Consider the following 17880-nt stretch of genomic DNA (forward strand, 5'->3'; position numbering starts at 1 on the left):
CTTGGCCCAGGAGGTGTAAGTGGGGGACAAAGCTTAGCACCTGCTCTGCTCATCCACTTAGGAACTCTCATGCAAGGCTGCCAGCCCAGAGGAAGGGCATTGTTTTTCTCATTGTCTGCCTAAAGGGTGGGGTAAACAGGCACCTTTTTATAATTTGCAGAAAGGTTGGCGAGGTCAAAGGTGCTCGGAGAAGTCCACTTTAACCCACATTTTAAGTCTTGTGCTATAGTTAAACAATTTATATCTTTTTTTGGCATAACATATGTTGGTTTTAAAATCTTCAAGAAAAATAGTCAATCCAGGAAAATGTCTGGTATACTAGTAAGAGAAAGGCTCTCTCTCTCTCTCTCTCTCTCTCTGTGTGTGTGTGTGTGTGTTCAGGGGTGTACTTGTGGTTGACATTAATAAAAGTCCTTATTCAATGCAAAGGTATTCTGAGTCACCAGATTCATACTTTTGGCCTATAACATAGAGCATACTCTTAAATCAGGAATTGAAGTAATCTCAGGCAAAAAAATATTGTAATAAATTACACAACACCAAAACTTAAACATGATAAAAACTAGAAACCACAGTGATTCTGCAGCATCTGTCCATTATGGCCCCTCAGAACATTATAGAAAGTAATGATTCAGTTAGTATCACATTGGAAGTTCCTATTAATATTTAATTTGTGCATAGAGCACTTTTAATTCCTCCAAAAATAATATTCCAAATGTTTTCCTAGCAATACCCATGCACTGTGTGCATGGTTCTGATACTTGTGGCTGTTTTTGCCACAAGAAATGATACTGCAGTTACCATCCAAGTTTCAGAGCCGAGCTGTCATAAAAGTCAGCATGTTATTCCTTACCTGGCTTTTTAGTGGGGTGAGTAGAGTCCACTGATACATTTCTACCAACACCTGATGGCCTGGGTGCTTGCTTGACCCCTATGAGCAGAGATAATGAAAGGGAATAAACATATAGCGAAAATGTTCCATGGAAACTTGGTAGAGTTGCCAGTAATAACGTACATTCTTTGCAGAGCAGGCGCATTGGTGTTTTCATGCCAAGACATTTTAACGGGCTTCTATTATCTGGCTATAGAAAAAAATAAAAACCCTACATTCACTAGTTGTGATATTTTCTCTGTAGAATTAGCATTTCATGGTAAATTGTGGTTTTGTCCAAATCTTTCATGAAACTCATCCTGCACTGCCTTACTGGGTGGTATTGCCTCACCAGGTGGGATTTCATTTATGGTAACTGGCCACCTTTTGCAAATATTCATCAGTACATTTTGTAATTCAAAAAAAATTTTTTTCTTCCAATCCCTCTATGCCCATTAAAAGAAAAAACCACACACATACACCTTAGAATTCCAATGTGTTTGGGTCTATACTTAATGAATTGACTTTAAAATTATTCCTGGAGTGGCATTAGCTATGAGGCTATTGAGACCACAAATGATCTTTTGGGATTTGTAAATTAGCCCTGGGCAGGCCTCTAACTCAAAATTACTGTTTGAAATAAACTGATTTGAAAATCACTTTGTGTGATATTTTGTCTCCTAAGCCCCTCAATAATCTTGTGGTTATTACCAGCCATTTGCCTAAATACTCAGGCTTGGACTTTGGGTAGCAATCCCACAGGGAACTAATTAGGTTTTTGTTGTATTTTAAAAATTATTCTTTTATATTATAAAATAATCTTCCTTAGTTTGGGTGACAGTCTTCATTATAATAGAAACAGACATTTTTAGAATTTAAACAATAAAAATCACTTCAGAAATAATGACCTGTCCTAAAAAAAAGAATTCCTACTACTTTGATGACCTGACTGTAATTTACATATTAAAAATAGGAATGAAATGTTTACATTAATATACTAGTTAGTACATTAACAATGACAACAACCCTGTTTTGAGGACTCACTGTGTTCCAGAAACTGTTTGGGGACATTATATACTTGATTTCATTTAATGTGTGGGCAGATATATTAAATATACAACAGAAGCTTTGCCTCCCAAAAATAAAATGACATTTTCACATTAATTTATGACATTCAGGGGCTGAACCTAATATTGCAATCCCACATCCTCTGCTGCTTGAGTAAGAGATAAAATATATAAAATTATGGAGAAATTACATACGGAATCATGAATTAAAGCTTATTTGTGGTAGGAAAAAAATGTTTCTGGGGGCAATGACTTTTGTGACTAATCCCATAGGCAGGCCACAAGCAAATGGTTCATTAGTCTTCCTCCTGTGTCTCACTGTCAGGGGTAGTGGGGAAGGGAAATGGCTCATTTGAGTGGTCACTCTGTGAACAGCATAGGGAATTGAAGAATACCTGCATGTGGGTCACTGGGGTAACTTGGCTTGCCGAGGTTTGATTTACCACTATTTCTCCAGGGTAACACAAAGTTTTATATACCCTAGAAGGCTAGTAGGCTGTCTTGAGTAGACCCTTCTTTACAGCCCCTTTCCAAATCTTCCTGCCCTTGAAAAACAAAGTATCTTGATCCAATACTGTGCAAGTGCCTTACATATTCATGACTTGACTTAATTCTTACAACCCTCTGTGTGTGGAATATAATCCACATCCCACAGATGAGAAAATCCAAGGCAAGGGGAGATTAAGCAATTTGCCCAAGGTCTCACAGCTAGGAAGCAGTGGGATTCAGGCCTACATATGCCAGGATCCAAAGCCTATCCCTTCAGCACTAAGAGGCAAATAACAGAGTACTTACTGTCCTCTGATCATTTTCTTCCTGCCATTCCTCATAGTAACTCTGAGTGAATATATTCCTAGAGCCCTCTACTCTGTCTCTTGGGTGGCTTGAGCTGCCACAACTGTATGAGGGCTAAATGGCCATAGCTGGCAAGCATGTGTTATCCAGCCATGCCAGGGGTGTGTGGGACTCAGAAAGTAGTCCAAGGCTGCCGGCAGTCGCTGATAAGGCATATGCAAATCCACCAAGTCACAGGGGCTGGTAGGTTAGAAATCTAGGAGCTCTGAAGAGAATCCAAATTTTGCAGAGTTACCTTATACGTAAGACCAAAGATACAAATTCCTTTGCCCTCTTTTTTTTTATCTAGGGAGAAACGGGAAGAAATGAGCCATTTTCTATGTAGGTGGAGACAGAGGCATCATATTCTTATGATCCTTAGATATAAGTTCCCAAATCAAATAGAGAATCAGCTGCAAAACTGGACTTTCTCCAGCCTTTAGAAATGGATAGAAGCCAGTGGCGCCTGAAAGCATTGGGAAGGGCCATGCAAAGGGCAGCTGTGTGGCTCAGTGGCAAGATCTGGGGACAGGAGACTGAGCTCTCATTCTGGACTTGCTCTCCTGCACCTAGCTGCTGTTGAGGCATTTCACCTGGGCCAGAACTGGAGGGACTAGTGAACATCTCTTGCCTTGAGTCAGAGGAGAGCAAATGAAGGCCAAAGGCAGCAGAGTGGGAATGGGAAGAGAAAGGAGAAAATCAGCAAGAGAAAGGAGAAAATCAGTAAGAGATACTGTAAAGAACACATTCTCAGGAATTGGCACCCAATTAGACAGTCTGGCCCAAGCTGTGACCTGACTTCTTTTTCCCTCAGGCAGGATTAACCAACACATCTTCTAAAGGGCAGAGTCAGCTCTGTAAGCACCAAGACTTGAGCCTCAGAATGAGCCCCCAACCTTCATATGAGAGTCCTCCGAAAATCTCTGGATTTACATAGTTCACCCCTCAGCAATTTATCATCCGAAATGAAGTAACAATTTGGGTATTTTAAACCATGGTAACAAAAACTTTGCAAACAAACAGAGTAAACTGGAAATCGGTTCTTAAATGTACCAGTGACTTCATTCCCTGTGATCAAAAAAGGGTGATATTTATGGATGATTGGTTTCTGCACTCTTGTCCCAAATCTTAGCACCTGGCTAAAAAGCCACAGGCAGGGAGCCAGCAGCCTGGAAGATTTAGTTACAGCCCAGAAAAACACATTCCTCAGCCTGAGGGGACTGGATTATCGTGCAGCCCACTCATGTGGGGGCAGTAAATTGTGGTTCCCTCATTAGGGTGTAGAGAAAGGAGTCTAGGGTTCAGGTATTTAACAATATCTGCCAAATCATATGTGCCAAGGTGGTTTCAGAATTACACCTTGCCTAGTACATAATGGGCTTTCAATAAATGTTGGTTGAATGAAAAAATAGCTGCACAACTTCCCTCAGGGAGAAACTCAGAGAGATTGTCTAGCACTGGATTGGCAAACTTTTTCTATACTTACTTTCACAGCACAATGGCAGAATTAAATATCTGTGAAAGAGACTATTTTGCCCACAGAGTTGAAAACATTTATCCTTTACAGAAACAGTCTGCTAACCACATGCAGACTGCTAACCCCATGCTAACCCAATAAATATTTTCACCTTTGTAGGCCATACTGTCTCTGTCACAACGATTCAACTCTGCCATAGTACTGTATACGTACCTTTGTACACAGTACACATTGTACATAGTACAATGTGAAAGGGAGATGTGTTTCCAATAAAACTTTATTTACAGAAACAGGCAGTGAGCCAGATTTGGCCTGTGGGGCTGTAGTTTGCACAATCTCTTGGCCTGGTGTGTGCATGGCTTGTAGCATCTCTGTAGGCAGGTCTCAAGGAGATTTTAATAGGCAGGACACATCAGCTAAGATGGGACACGTCTCTGGAAACCATGGAAAAGCAGAATGCTAGAGAAATGACCCACTTTAGATCTCAACCTCTGCAGGCTACTTTCTAACCTTGGGGTAGAGCAATACCTATCTACACATACATGTATAAAATACACATACATCAGGGAAAATATCTATAATGATGTGAAATAACATATAAAATACTGAGCTCAAGATATTCCTGGGGCTTATGGAATCACAAGATTTTCATAGAGACCTCAACAGTCAAAGGTCTGTAGTCTTTAGGCCTCAGAATCTGTTTTTCTTTTTTTAAGTCTTCCAAGGGCACAACCTTAGGTGGTCTAAGACCATAAAGAACATGTCCTATAGGAACTACAAATCAAAACCACAATGAGATACCACCTTTCTCCTGCAAGAATGGCCATTATCAAAAGTCAAAAAACAATAGATGAGATGGCGTGGATGTAGGGAAAAGGGACCACTTATACATTGCTGGTGGGAATGTAAATTAGTACAACCTCTAGAGAAAAGAGTTTGGAGATTTCTTAAAGAACTAATAGTAGAACTACCATTCAACCCAGCAATACTGCTACTGGGTATCTACTTAAAGGAAAATAAGTCATTATATGAAAAAGACACATGCACATGTATGTTTATTGCAGCACAATTCACAATTGCAAAGATATGGAACCAACTTATGTGCCCATTGACTAATAAGTAGATAAAGAAAATGTTTGGTATATATACACCATGGGATACTACTCAGTGATAAAAAAAGGAACATGATAATGTCTTTTGCAGCAATTTGGATGGATCTAGAGACCATTATTCTAAGTGAAGTAACTCAGGAGTGGAAAATCAAAAACCATATGTTCTCACTTAAAAGTGGGAGGTAAGCTGTAAGTGCACAAAGGCATACAGAGTGATATACCAAACTTTAGATACTCAGAAGGGGGAGGGTGAGAGGAAGCTAGGGATAAAAAACCACAACATATTAGGTACAGTGTACACTACTCAGGTAATGAGTGCACTAAAATCTCAAATTCACCACTATATAATTCATCCATGTAACAAAAAACCATTCATGTTTATCCATGTAACAACAAAACCCAAAAGCCATTGAAATAAAAATTTTAATAAATAAAATTAAAAAGAATATGTCCTATAGATCACAAACACTTCCTTTATTAACTAATTTTTTAAAATGTGAAATATCTGAGTTGAAAACTTCAGCAAGAAAAACTATAGGAAAATGTATGTGAGATGGATAATAAAGATAAATATTCTGAGTAAGACGTCAAGGCTGAACATGAAACCATTTAACACAAAAATGATGCATTAAAAGAGTCAACAGAGGCTGAAAGTAAGTGTGGATGAGACAGTAGAATTGTGTCAGAGAAGAAAATAAACTCTTGTGAACAGCTGCATTTCTGTGAAGAAATCTGATCAAAACTATGCAGAATCAAAGGAAGGTGGACTAAGGTAAGTCTACAACCTGGAGAGGAGAGATTTTTAAACATTTTTTCCTCACCAATTTCTGAAAATAGTATTCTCTAGGCAAATATCTGACAGCTGTTGTTTTCCTTAATAATATGCTACATAGATAATCATGTTATCTATAATTTCTGAATTTTATTCCATTTACTTCTTTTCTTGCCTACTGCAAGAAAAGAATACTAATTTGTTTGAGTGTTGAGCCAACCTTGCATTCCTAGGATGAATCCCATTTGGTTGCTATAAATTACTGTGGCTGACATGGAGATGTACTGCCCAGATCTCCATTCAGTGCCCTCTGGTTGAAGCTTACTCTGAAGGAGATGATAGCTAGATGCCATCTGCTGACCTCACTCCCTGCAGGCAGGCAGCAAGTTCTTCCTTGTCAGGGGATCCCAACTGACAAATAAAAGAATATAGACCAGGCACAAAAAATTTTGGTTGGGGATGGAGGTGGAGTGAAGAAAGAGGAAACAGTGAGCACAGCGTTGTCTACCTGTGCCCACCAGCCCAATTTCTCCCAACAATTGACAAATTAAATTGAAAAAGCCCTGCTATATTATTCTTCCAAAGCTAAGTTGGATACATTATTATAAAGTTGACTTTATGTATACAAGAAGGTAATAGATATCCATGTGTAATACAAATGGGCTTTGGAAAAATATTTATATTGTTGATAAGCTAAAATATAATAATGGTTTGTTTCCGTGAGAGATAATTGCATGTTCCTAGTAAGAATCAGTATTATAGTGAAGGTTAGTAGCTTTCAAGTGTGATCACAGCTACTTTACTGTTCTTTCATTTGCTTGGTTGACATCTAAGTGCTTTCTTTTATTTTTACTTATGCAACTTCCAAGGAATTATTTGATTGTTAAACAATTTGTACCTGCCTTCCTCCCAAAAGGATCTGAGAGAAGGTGGCTCCATTTACAACCAAATTGCCTATGTCAATCTGAAAAATTGTGCACCATCTAATCCCACAGTTGGGAAGAATAAAAAGAGTAGCTGAGCACAAATAGATATTGAGATGCTTTCTTGCTTTTCATAAGTCATGAATTTACAGTATTGGCCTCATTATTTGGTTTGAAGATAAGTGAATTCCTAGAAATTCAGAGACTGTAATAATCAAGTACAAAAGGCACATTCTTAAACAAAGCTCAATAATTTTTAGACTAAATATCTCTAGGTATTATTCATATCTCTTTCTCATTAGAGAACCATCATGGGTTAATCAGATATATATACATTAAATAAATTCTAATTTTTTTTTACCTAAGCAAACACAAGAGTTATATTACTAAAAATATTTAAAGGGAATGATACAATTCTGTGTTAAGGCATCTAAATAACTACCATTTATCCATGAAGTTGGGTGTTTGAATATTTATTAGATCAGTATCCTAGGTTTTCTAGCATAATACTTACTCCCATAGATCTGATTAGATTACAGCTATGTTATTTAAGATGAATGATTTGAAAACATTAATGACTGTTACCAGGGTAACCAAATACGAATTGCTCTGATTAAATATTTCTTGTATAAATTTCATATTCCAGACTGCTAACAGATGCAGTCATTCAAAAAAATTTTAATGGTACTTGTTAAATTATAAACTTAAAAACCAACTAATTATAGTTCAAAGACCAGTTTGTGTATAAATAGTATTTTGAAATTAGGGGAAATAGCTACTTTTAGTGTTTTCACTCAATTTATACTTAATCAGGATCTTTTTCAGAAGCAAGATTATATATAGTAACTAGTAGACCAGGTTTAGGAAAAGTGAAAAAGTCTTCACTATTTTTAGAGACATTTGAAGTTTTGATTTTGGATTGAGTTATAATTTTCAGTTACAGAATTACTAAGAACTTTAAAAACTGGTAAAAAGGAAATTAAAATGTGAATTCAACAATATCATAAAGTTAAATAACACTTATAGTTTTGACAGGATAAAAAGGAAATACACTTGTGATTATTACCTGTTCCAACTCCATTCCTACTGGGCATCCCACTGGGTTTGGGCCTAGTAGGTCTTGTAGTTGTCCTATTCAGAACTAAAATAAAGTGGGATATAAATAGTTCATTTCCTTATTGAAAGTTTGCAGCCAAGAAAAACAAAATTTCTCAGAGAATTGAAAGTCATTTAGGCAATAAAAAAGATGACTTACCAAAAATATTATTCAGAATATAGAAACCACAGTCTTGTATAAAAATAATAGACTTGAATTTGAAAACAGAGACGTGAATTTGTATTCTGAGGTGATGACTGTGCTTCAATACTTGACTTGAAAAAGTAACTGGCAAGGGAATTTATAATCCGAAGTGGGAAAGATCTTGTCTCATTTATAGGCATTAGATACATTCCAAAATGGAACTGAAGAAAGATCAGGACTACAGATGTCTAATGAAAAACCAAAATCTGAAGTGTATTTGTCAAGGCCTCCATTCATAAGTTGGAGTCTTTCCACTTCTTTTCGTGGGAATCCGTAGGTACAGAGGTTTCATTATACTAGTCCTTTCACAAAGTCCATTGTCAAGCACAGAACTTGATGAAACCATTTTACTTCCTTTCCTGCTCGGGAGAGAGTCATAGCCTTACCAAAGCCTTAAGAGGTGACCTATTTTATAATCCATTTAGAAGACTCTTTAAGGAGGAGCACTAAGTGTATTGTGCTTATGTGAGAAGCTCTGGAGCCATACTGCTCATCTTTTGATCCACTTTCTAGTTCCTCTCTGTGCCTCAGCTTCCTCAACTGTACCTCACAGGGCACATGGCCAGTGCTCGGTCATTATTAGCCATGATCGTTACTGCTTATTTTTTAGAAATGTTTAATATAACCAGTCTCACATTAAGCTCTCAACACCTATCATGACACACAAAGTCACAGAGAGATACACATGGTTATAAAAGATTTCTGTGCCCAATTATCTTTAGAAGTTGGAAAATTATAACAAAATATATGAATTCTACATAAACCAAAGACTATAAAATTATTGTTCTAAAGATGCATTCACTGAGAACATTCATTCGTAAGCAAGTTTCATCATCTGGAACTTTAAGACTCCTTAGAATCACAAAAAAAAGAAAATAAAACACCAGTGTTTGGTCCAACTTGTGCCTCAGCATAAGAGTGAGTTACGTGAACTAGATCAACCCCTCCAAGTTAACTTTTTTTCTGAACAAGCTCCAGTGAGGGCAATCCTAGGACCTTTGGAGAATTTAGTAAATTTAACATATTTCCCAATATATAACTATTTTTGCTGTTTAGAACTTGTGATATTTTTATTTTCTGAAGGAATCAAGTAAAAATGTTCTCCCAGAACAAGAGCTTTTCTATGCTGAAAAGAGACCATCTTTTCTTCAGAAAGAAAGAATATCTGAAAGTAACTATTAAATAATAACATGTCATAGCTAACTCTATGCTACCTCTTTGTCAGGAAAATTGTCCAACACTATTTTAAAAATACTTTTAAATCAATAAAATTTCACAGTGATCTCTGCATCTGATTATCCTTAAAATCCTTAGTCAAGTCTCATCACATTTATGGATTCATCAGTACCTTTCCACTTATCCACACAGATCAGAGTCTCCGTACGTCTCTTATTGCAATGTAAGGGTCCCCTTTGGTGTATTTGGCTATTTCAATCCATTTCATATCTTCCCCTGCCTGCTGATTATTTAAGTCATCAGAGAAACAACTTACCAGGTCTGATGTGTGGCTTGTCAGATGTTCTGGGCCTCACAGTAGTATAAAATCTGTGTGGTGCTGAAACAGAGGAACACTTTTTATTTAATAAGCAGCAGACCAAAGCCTCCTGAATGGAGATTTAGCATCCTAGGTACCAACAACTCATACACTTTGCATGGACGTATAAAGAAGTTTCAGAAAATTCCCATTATGCATTATAGACTTCATGCTAAAGGAAAATAAAACAAAGAAAATATACATGACTGAAAATTAAAGATGCACATAGAATGAGGTAGTTCATTTGTAAGGTGTGTTAAGGATTAGTCATCATTTTGTCCCTATTTTTCAAGAGCATTCATTTTACCAGATGTTTGCTTAGCATGATAAACCCATAAGCCATCCATCTGTCTGTTCATCTGTCCATCCATCCATCTAATCTCTCAGTGAAGAGTCATTGTGAAATATTATTTTGCTAAAGAAGTCAAACAATCTTAAAGGTAAAAAGAGAAATGAATGTTTAGGTAGGTAAAGAAGAAAGAGTAGGAGTATGTGGTCTCTATCAAATGGTCTTTGCTCATGAACCTGAAATGAGTAAGTATTCACTCAGTGTCATCCATAATGCTGTAGAAATGACAGAAAATGGTATCTGGTGCCCTGCCTATCAAAAGAGGACAAGTGAGGAACAAGAACTCAGATAATCCCTGGGCCAATTATCCAGCACCTGCACAGAAAGGCATCCTAATGAAGACTTGCTGAATGAATGAATAAGTGTGTGACCATTGCACCCAGGCAAACTTGTGAGAACCTGCTGAGATATTAATGCATCCTAAGGTTTTAAGGTAAGCATTCATCCTGGAATTCATCTATTCCATGCTGCTCTCCTCTGTCCCCAATTCCCCATCACATACTGCCTTCTGCTACCAGCTTTCTTGGGAATGTTTTTGGAAAAATTTTTTCTTGCAAACTATGTGAGTAGATTACATCGTTTTAATGATTTTATTCACATATCGAGTGGATATATAGCCATAAATCAGCAATGCCTTGCCTACTAAGTTAACAAAGTATGCCTGTGAAATAGGTTATAATGTAGCTCATTTATAAACTTCCAATGTAAAGACTGTGATGAGCAGAATTTTGCCATACTTCAAGCCAACAACAGCAGACACACACTGAAATTCTCTATAGGTTTATTTTGGGCTTTCCCAAGTATAATAACCATAAAAATTAATTCTCACAGACCCTAAAGTGCCCGATGATTTTTTGTAATTTTTTTCTTCCAATTTTGAGATGGTGGGATTCCCTGTTAATTTAACCTATTTCATCTTTCCACGTAAATCCCTTTGAATGCTAGGTTGCTTCTGCTTAAAAAAGATAAGAATCATAGTTCTTGTCTCATTCTAGAATATATATAAATTTTAAGACTTTGGACAGGAAAGAGATTGAGAATAGACCACAGAAATAATCAGCACTACATGATTTCAAAGCCATGGCACCTGAATTTTTGTTTTAGTTTTCTCCATGGTCTTCATTTAAATCTAGAAAGAATTTTTTTATAAAAGAGCTTAAATATAATTTAAGTTTAGGTTGTAAGTTACTCATATAGCTCATCACCAAACAATATATGGCCTTGAGGGTTTCAATTTTAAACATAGAAAAAGAGCTAAGGATATAAGAAAAAAGTCAACATATATAAATATGTTAAGACAATTTGTATAATGATATGAGATCATGGATATATTCCCAATAACAGGTGAAATTTATATTTAATACAATATTTTGAAGGAATTTGATTAAAATTCCATATATACTAGTAATGGTAACACAAGATTGATATTCTGTTTAAAGTAGGAAAAGGCAAAATGAGGAAAGAACAGGCCTGTGATCTTTTATCCTCATTCTGAAATCCTTAAATCTCTAAAAAGCTGAAATCTTTCTCATTTGGCAACACAACCTGTGTGGAATGAAAGTCTTTATTTATCATGCTTGTTGTAAATATTTATGTATTTTGTGGTAAAAACAGATTATGAGAATCCAGCTATCTTCCCTTAAGCCAGAAATTAAAGAGATTTGCAAAAACATGAAATAATAAACATACAGAAATCAGGGTGGAATAGGGATATATCACAACGGAGCATCTGTTCATTGTTGAGGCTGGTAATAGAGATCTGAGAGGGCTGTCATTATATTATACTTCAGAATTCTGTGTATAATTATAAATTAACAGCAACTAAAAATTAAATGAAGTAATTGAATAAAAGTTTAAAACATAACAAAAAGTTAAACCAAACAAACAAGTAAAAAAGATTTAGAAAATTTAAAGGAACTGCCCTTTATTGTAGTCTTTCTTAGTCATGTTTACTTGGAATAAATATTGCCCCAGTGACACATGTACTTTAAAATCAGATTTCTTTCATTATCATTTCCTCTTATTATCAAACTTCTCCCACCAACTTTCCCCCTCAAATTAGAACTCATAATGGGCAACATAAACTTATTTGTCTTCTAACTCCCTAAATGTTTGCTTTTTTTGGTCTTATTTTTGGCTTTCTACCATCTGATAGAGGCAGAGATGGGCAAAAGGGGTCATAAAAAAAAAAGTATTAGCAGTCCACAAGTGTTATAACCTAAGTAGGATAGTAGGATAGAAAAGTATAAACAGGAAGACTCCTGAGTGCATGAAGATGAGATGGAGCTTTGTGTAGGCAAGTTCACTTCCCCAAAAGCAGAAAATCACAGAGAAGAAATAAAAAGCAGGAAATCACTTCTGTGGATGTTTAAATATTGGCATAATTTTGAAAAGTGATTTTTCTTTTTAATAGCTTTTTTCTTATTAGTGTGTTTCATCAAATGGGGGAAGACTGGAGAAAGTGAGAAAAGGAGAGAAGAGGAGGAGGAGGACCAGGAGGAAGTTAAAGAGAGGGAGCAGGAAGAGGAAGACAACGGTTATTATTTATCAGATATGGAAAACGAGGCAAATGAAGGTCAAATGTGGGGAAAAAATGGGATCTTCCACTCTTAGTTATAAGCATCAAGTGGTCAACAATACATTGAAAAAAGTAAGTGCCAATGAAAGAACTTGTCTTGCCTACATTCAACTGATACTCATATAAGTATTCATATTCGGCTGATTTCTTTTGCCTATAAAATGATAAAAAAACAAGTAATCCACTGTGATGAGAAATGACATTCTGAAAAGAAAATTTCTTTCCTGATTAAAAGCAAATAAGGAAAAGTTATTCTCCAGAGGTAGGGGAGAGGATTACCCTGAGTTGTCTTTGCCAGTTCAGTTGTTCGTGGAATCTTAGTTGTGAAAGGTTCTTGGGTGGATTGGTCTGTTTCTTCTAGAGAAAACACAGTAAGATTGCTTGTTTTAAATAATTACCATTATGAATATGACCAAAAAACCCATACTCTTTTCTGCCCCATGCAATAATAAAAGGATAAGTTGCATTTAGAAATACACTCAGTAATCACAATAATTCAAAGTTAGTGGTACATTTTAATAACTCTCCTTTATGATATCTGCTGTTTTACACTATTATTTTAATGATTATTATAAGGATTTCCAAAAGCTTTTAGCTCACAATCATTGTATCATTAATCTAGTTGTGGCTATTCTTGGATATGGCTCATGTATGAAAGTCTCCTAGTTGCCTCAATGTATTTATCTCCTTCATGTTTCTTTCCTGCCCATAAATCCCACATGTTATTTTGATGAGCTGGAAAGGAAATATCATATGAAAAGATGTATATGATTTCATATATTTTCAATATCATATGAAAAGATGTATATTTACATCACATAAAACAAATATTCTATTTTTCTCATGTGAAAATCAGAGCATATGTTTGACATACAAACACAATCCTCTTGACAAAATAAAAAAAAATACATACAGCAATACTTCCATTCCCATGTTACCTTGAAATCATATATTATATAGACACAGCAAATTACACTGTTCACTTTGCCCATACTGGATCCAAGGAAATACTTGGTATAAATGATACACTGCTATCTTTTTGTTTTCTGTCCTGCTTTTGTATTCTCTTGATTCTGCTCAAGAAATATACTTGTGATAATTGACAGGTAATGGTTCTGACGTGAATAAACCAAGACACATTAGAAAAATAGGGAGTAGAAGTTAAATAATTAGCATATTCAGTAGTGGTTTTTGAAAAGCACTTTCAGCTTTGTCATCATGGGCGCCATTGATTTTGCAGAAATAAGCTAGATTAGATGAATATTTGATTAGAATATATTTGCTCGATTTAAATTTTTTCTTCCAAAAGGATTTTATTTTAAAATGTGATCAGTAACTTTATTTCAGTAGATACCCACAAAGGATGGATTATTAGAAAAGGAATGAAGGGAAGCAAATAGGGCCACTGACTTAAAGCCATATGGGATGCAGTGTAGACAGGAGACAGGAGCCAACAAATACAAGCCAGAACTCTAGCTTTTTGGTTCATTTTCAACCTAGAGGCAGGCAAACTGGAGTTTCCCACACATTTGTGTTGAACTCCTTGAGAGCATGTTCAGCTCATCCCGATGGACCTTTCCAACTTACCCATCCTTGTTTCTCCAGGCAACTACCTGCTCATCAGTTTAGTCTGTCATTCCTTGCCCTGTGCCTCTTTCCCATCTGTCTGTAACTTGAAAGAACCATTTGCATCTTTGACTGGTCAACTCTCATTCCAACTTGAAGACCCAGTGTAAATGACCCTAATCTGAGAGGCCTTTCCTTATTTCTCCAGGTAGTTTGTTTGTTCAACATGTTGCTCTTTTCTCTATCACACTCATTGTAGTTAGTATAACATTGACGTTAATCCTAGGCACCCTGGCGGCTGAGTGTGTAGATTCTAATCCTGGCTCTGACACCAGCTGTTTCACCTTGGCCAAACTTTTAAACCCTCTATGCCTCAATTTTCTAATCTGTTAAATGGAGCAAGTAATAGAACTTAATTCACAGAGTTACATGGTTTAAATTTTAAAAAGGCATGTAGTGTATTGGGTGGCACAGAGGCTGCAGTATTGTAACTAAGTCCTGTCTTCATATTAGAGATGAGCCCTCTAGGGTAAGGACTCCTCTTTCAAAGTTTCTTTTTAGAACTGCATTACTTAACAGTGCACCCAGTAAAGCTTAATAAATACTAGATAAGTAATTTTTCTTCCCAAATGCAGTTTAAAATACAGAAAAAGCAACAAAAAAGAACAGCATTGATTTAGGAACATTTTTCTTTTTAGAATACTTAAAATTCTTAAGTATTCTAAATCACACTTAATCACCAGAGCCAATTTAACACATCTTAGATGTGTTAAAACATTCTCATTTTATATTGAAAATCAGCATATTAGGACAAATACACAGTTAATGTAAAAGTATTGAGTGAAATGGATTTTTAAATAACCTATTATTTAGAAACAATCTATGAACATAATGTATTATGGTTACTTTAAGGGAAATTCCTAAAAGGCAAGTCCTCCTTCAACAAGTATTAAAACGAAATTTACCCAGAGTAGTCTGTAGTTCCTCTTGACTAGGACTTGGGGAAATCATGGGTATAAAAGGGATGCCTCGTGTCTCTAGAGGAGCTGTAAAAAGAAAAGGGCCAAGATTGTAAATTTTTAGATTCAAAGCCAGCACCAGACCGGATTGGTATTACATGAAATTCCTTCATTTGAAATAGAAAAAGGAAAGAAGAAAGTTAAGTGTGCACACAACTTTCAGAAAAATGACTGTGGAATATTAGAATAATGGTTCTCAACTGTTTTTCCACCAGGACACATACTACATGACATTCTATTCTTGAACCAATCCATCAGAATGGCTGGTTGAGATGGGGTGTGGGTTAGACACAGTCCTGGACTATTGGCTGTAGCTTTGTCCCTCTCTCCCCCATTCAAGAGAGCATGCATGATTACAAAATGAGTGAGAATATCATCATTGTTGGCATCATCTCCTTGAGTCTGCTCAAGCAGACTCAAGGAACAAATCACTGGCGATTTTCAGTATTTTGACCAATAATGATAATTACTTGCAGTATCTTTCAAACTTACCACATTCTAGTATGTTACATTACAGCTGAGAACCACTAAACCAATGGAAATTGTTAAACGGGCACCATTAGTAAACACAGTGGACTCGTTTTGAAACATGGAGATAGATGAAGTAAATGAAGATGGATTCAGTAATGTCTTAAGGTAGTCTTCAAAGCAAACCCATTACGACACTGAAATAATTGCTTTTTTATTTTGGAAAGAGTAATAATAATGAGAATGAAATGATGAAATGGATTAAGAAGAAATGATGTTTCAACAGGATCATTTGAGAAAGGCCTACAATCTTGATGGTAGCAAAGAAAACAGAGTTGGTCAATATGGGAAAACCATTACCTATTGTTGTCTTTGGTGGCTCAAATCTAAAGGTAACAGGTTGCAGAACTATGCCAAAAGCAAGCCAAAGGAACATATTTATGAGAATTACTACCTGACAAAGTCAAAATAGTTGCCCTATTTTTTTAGATGCGTTGATTTAATAATTTAAATGTTCTCTAAGAATTGTAATAAATAAGAGAAAATTCTTCACATTAGATGCCAATCAGAGAACTTAGTTTAACTAAAACTTTGAAGTTCTCGATCACTGTCACTTTAGGGAAAGTTTTGAGTAGGCACCCACTTTTTTTTACTTAAAAGTACCTCCATAGTTGTAATGTAGCTACATTTACATTTTGAAAGGATATAAGAGTTGGCTTGGTTAACAATGGTATTTATAATTTTAGCATGATCTCCTCAATGAACCTATGTACTATTCCCTCACTTAACCCAGGAAAAATATTTCAACCAGATGATTCAATTTACCCAAAGGAAATATGCATTATACCCACATTTTTTTCTCTGAATTTCTTCCATATCACAACCATTAAAAATATATTTACTTCAAGAATTTTTTTTTTTTGAAAAATATACTTCTTAGCCAGAAGGATGAAATAATTAATTTACCAGGTTCACTCTGAGAGACCTCAGGGTCTGGTTTGTGAGGAAGGAGCACATCTTTTGGAGCTGAAAGAAAAAGATTATAAAACACTGCGTACTCTAAATATCCCAACTGGAGTGAGCTTAACCAACAGATATAAAAATTCCAGAAAGCATGAATGAAGCAAAAGTATTTTTATAATGGTTAATGACCAAAGTTGAGAAGATGCCTGTTTTCTTCAAAATGGAAAAATGTTACTGTGCAGGGAAGGTTCTGGTGGCAGTGAAACAGAAATAGGAAGTCAGTCACAGTTCATTTTGAAGTCTTCCTTGAGGAAGAAGAGGAGATAGCTAACGTAATTAAACAATGAGGTAGAGCTCCCTCAAGTGGCTTTCAAAATAGAAAGTCGTTTTTTGCACAAAGTGGTTAGCTGCTGTTTGATATTCATGCTGAAAGTCCACTAACAGCAACAAAAATATGTATCTTAGATAAAGTACAAAAGTGGCTACAAACTGGGGGGAAACAATAAGAAATGGAAAAATCTTGAATATGTAAGAAGATGATAACACAGTCTTATTCTAAATGGCACTTACAGTTGCTGGGGGGAGAAAATGAAGCAAAAGGAATCAGCTAGTCATTAGAAGATACCACATGTAAAGTTAATGATAGTGCTTGTTACTTAGTAAATGACAGCTGTTGGCATTTTTGTCTTCTTTAGTGATGTGGCTTCCAGTATATTAGGTATCAAGCATGCTTGACATAAGCATATGAAAACAAAAGACAAAAATGTCAGCTGAACAATAGGCCTACTTGTATATGTAGTGCCTGAAATCCAGTATATTTTTTAATGTTTGTGTTCTATTTTAGCAAAATTAAACAGTAGATTGGAAACTTGGTACCGTATTTCTCAGTGGGGAAAATATTAGGGTGATTTGTCTATTTGTTAGTAGCAGATTTCTACAACAAAATCTCATTCCACAAATAGTGTAAAGTACTTCAACTCAGTTTCCCCACAAACCTACCCAGGCCTACTCTCTCAGTGAAAGGTTTTCCTACCACACTAAACCTTT

At 35.9% G+C, this 17880-nt stretch overlaps 1 protein-coding gene across 12 annotated transcripts in view; it reads right to left on the reverse strand.

Annotated features, from left to right (window-relative positions):
• Positions 1–17880, reverse strand: part of ABI3BP (ABI family member 3 binding protein) — a 246050-nt gene that overhangs the window by 29827 nt on the left and 198343 nt on the right. For 4 of the 12 annotated variants that reach the window (XM_055259014.2, XM_055259011.2, XM_055259010.2 and 1 more), the window contains 7 exons: positions 16837–16896; positions 16231–16278; positions 15349–15429; positions 13097–13174; positions 9849–9911; positions 8123–8197; positions 854–931 (listed from right to left, as the gene is read on the reverse strand). In XM_055259014.2, the coding sequence (XP_055114989.2) occupies positions 854–931; positions 8123–8197; positions 9849–9911; positions 13097–13174; positions 15349–15429; positions 16231–16278; positions 16837–16896 (483 nt within the window). The remainder of the gene's footprint in view (positions 1–853; positions 932–8122; positions 8198–9848; positions 9912–13096; positions 13175–15348; positions 15430–16230; positions 16279–16836; positions 16897–17880) is intronic. The other 8 variants (XM_055259020.2, XM_055259018.2, XM_055259013.2 and 5 more) reach the window with 4 other exon arrangements.

Source organism: Symphalangus syndactylus, chromosome 21 (assembly GCF_028878055.3).
Source record: "Symphalangus syndactylus isolate Jambi chromosome 21, NHGRI_mSymSyn1-v2.1_pri, whole genome shotgun sequence".
In the NCBI taxonomy this organism is placed as follows: domain Eukaryota; kingdom Metazoa; phylum Chordata; class Mammalia; order Primates; family Hylobatidae; genus Symphalangus; species Symphalangus syndactylus.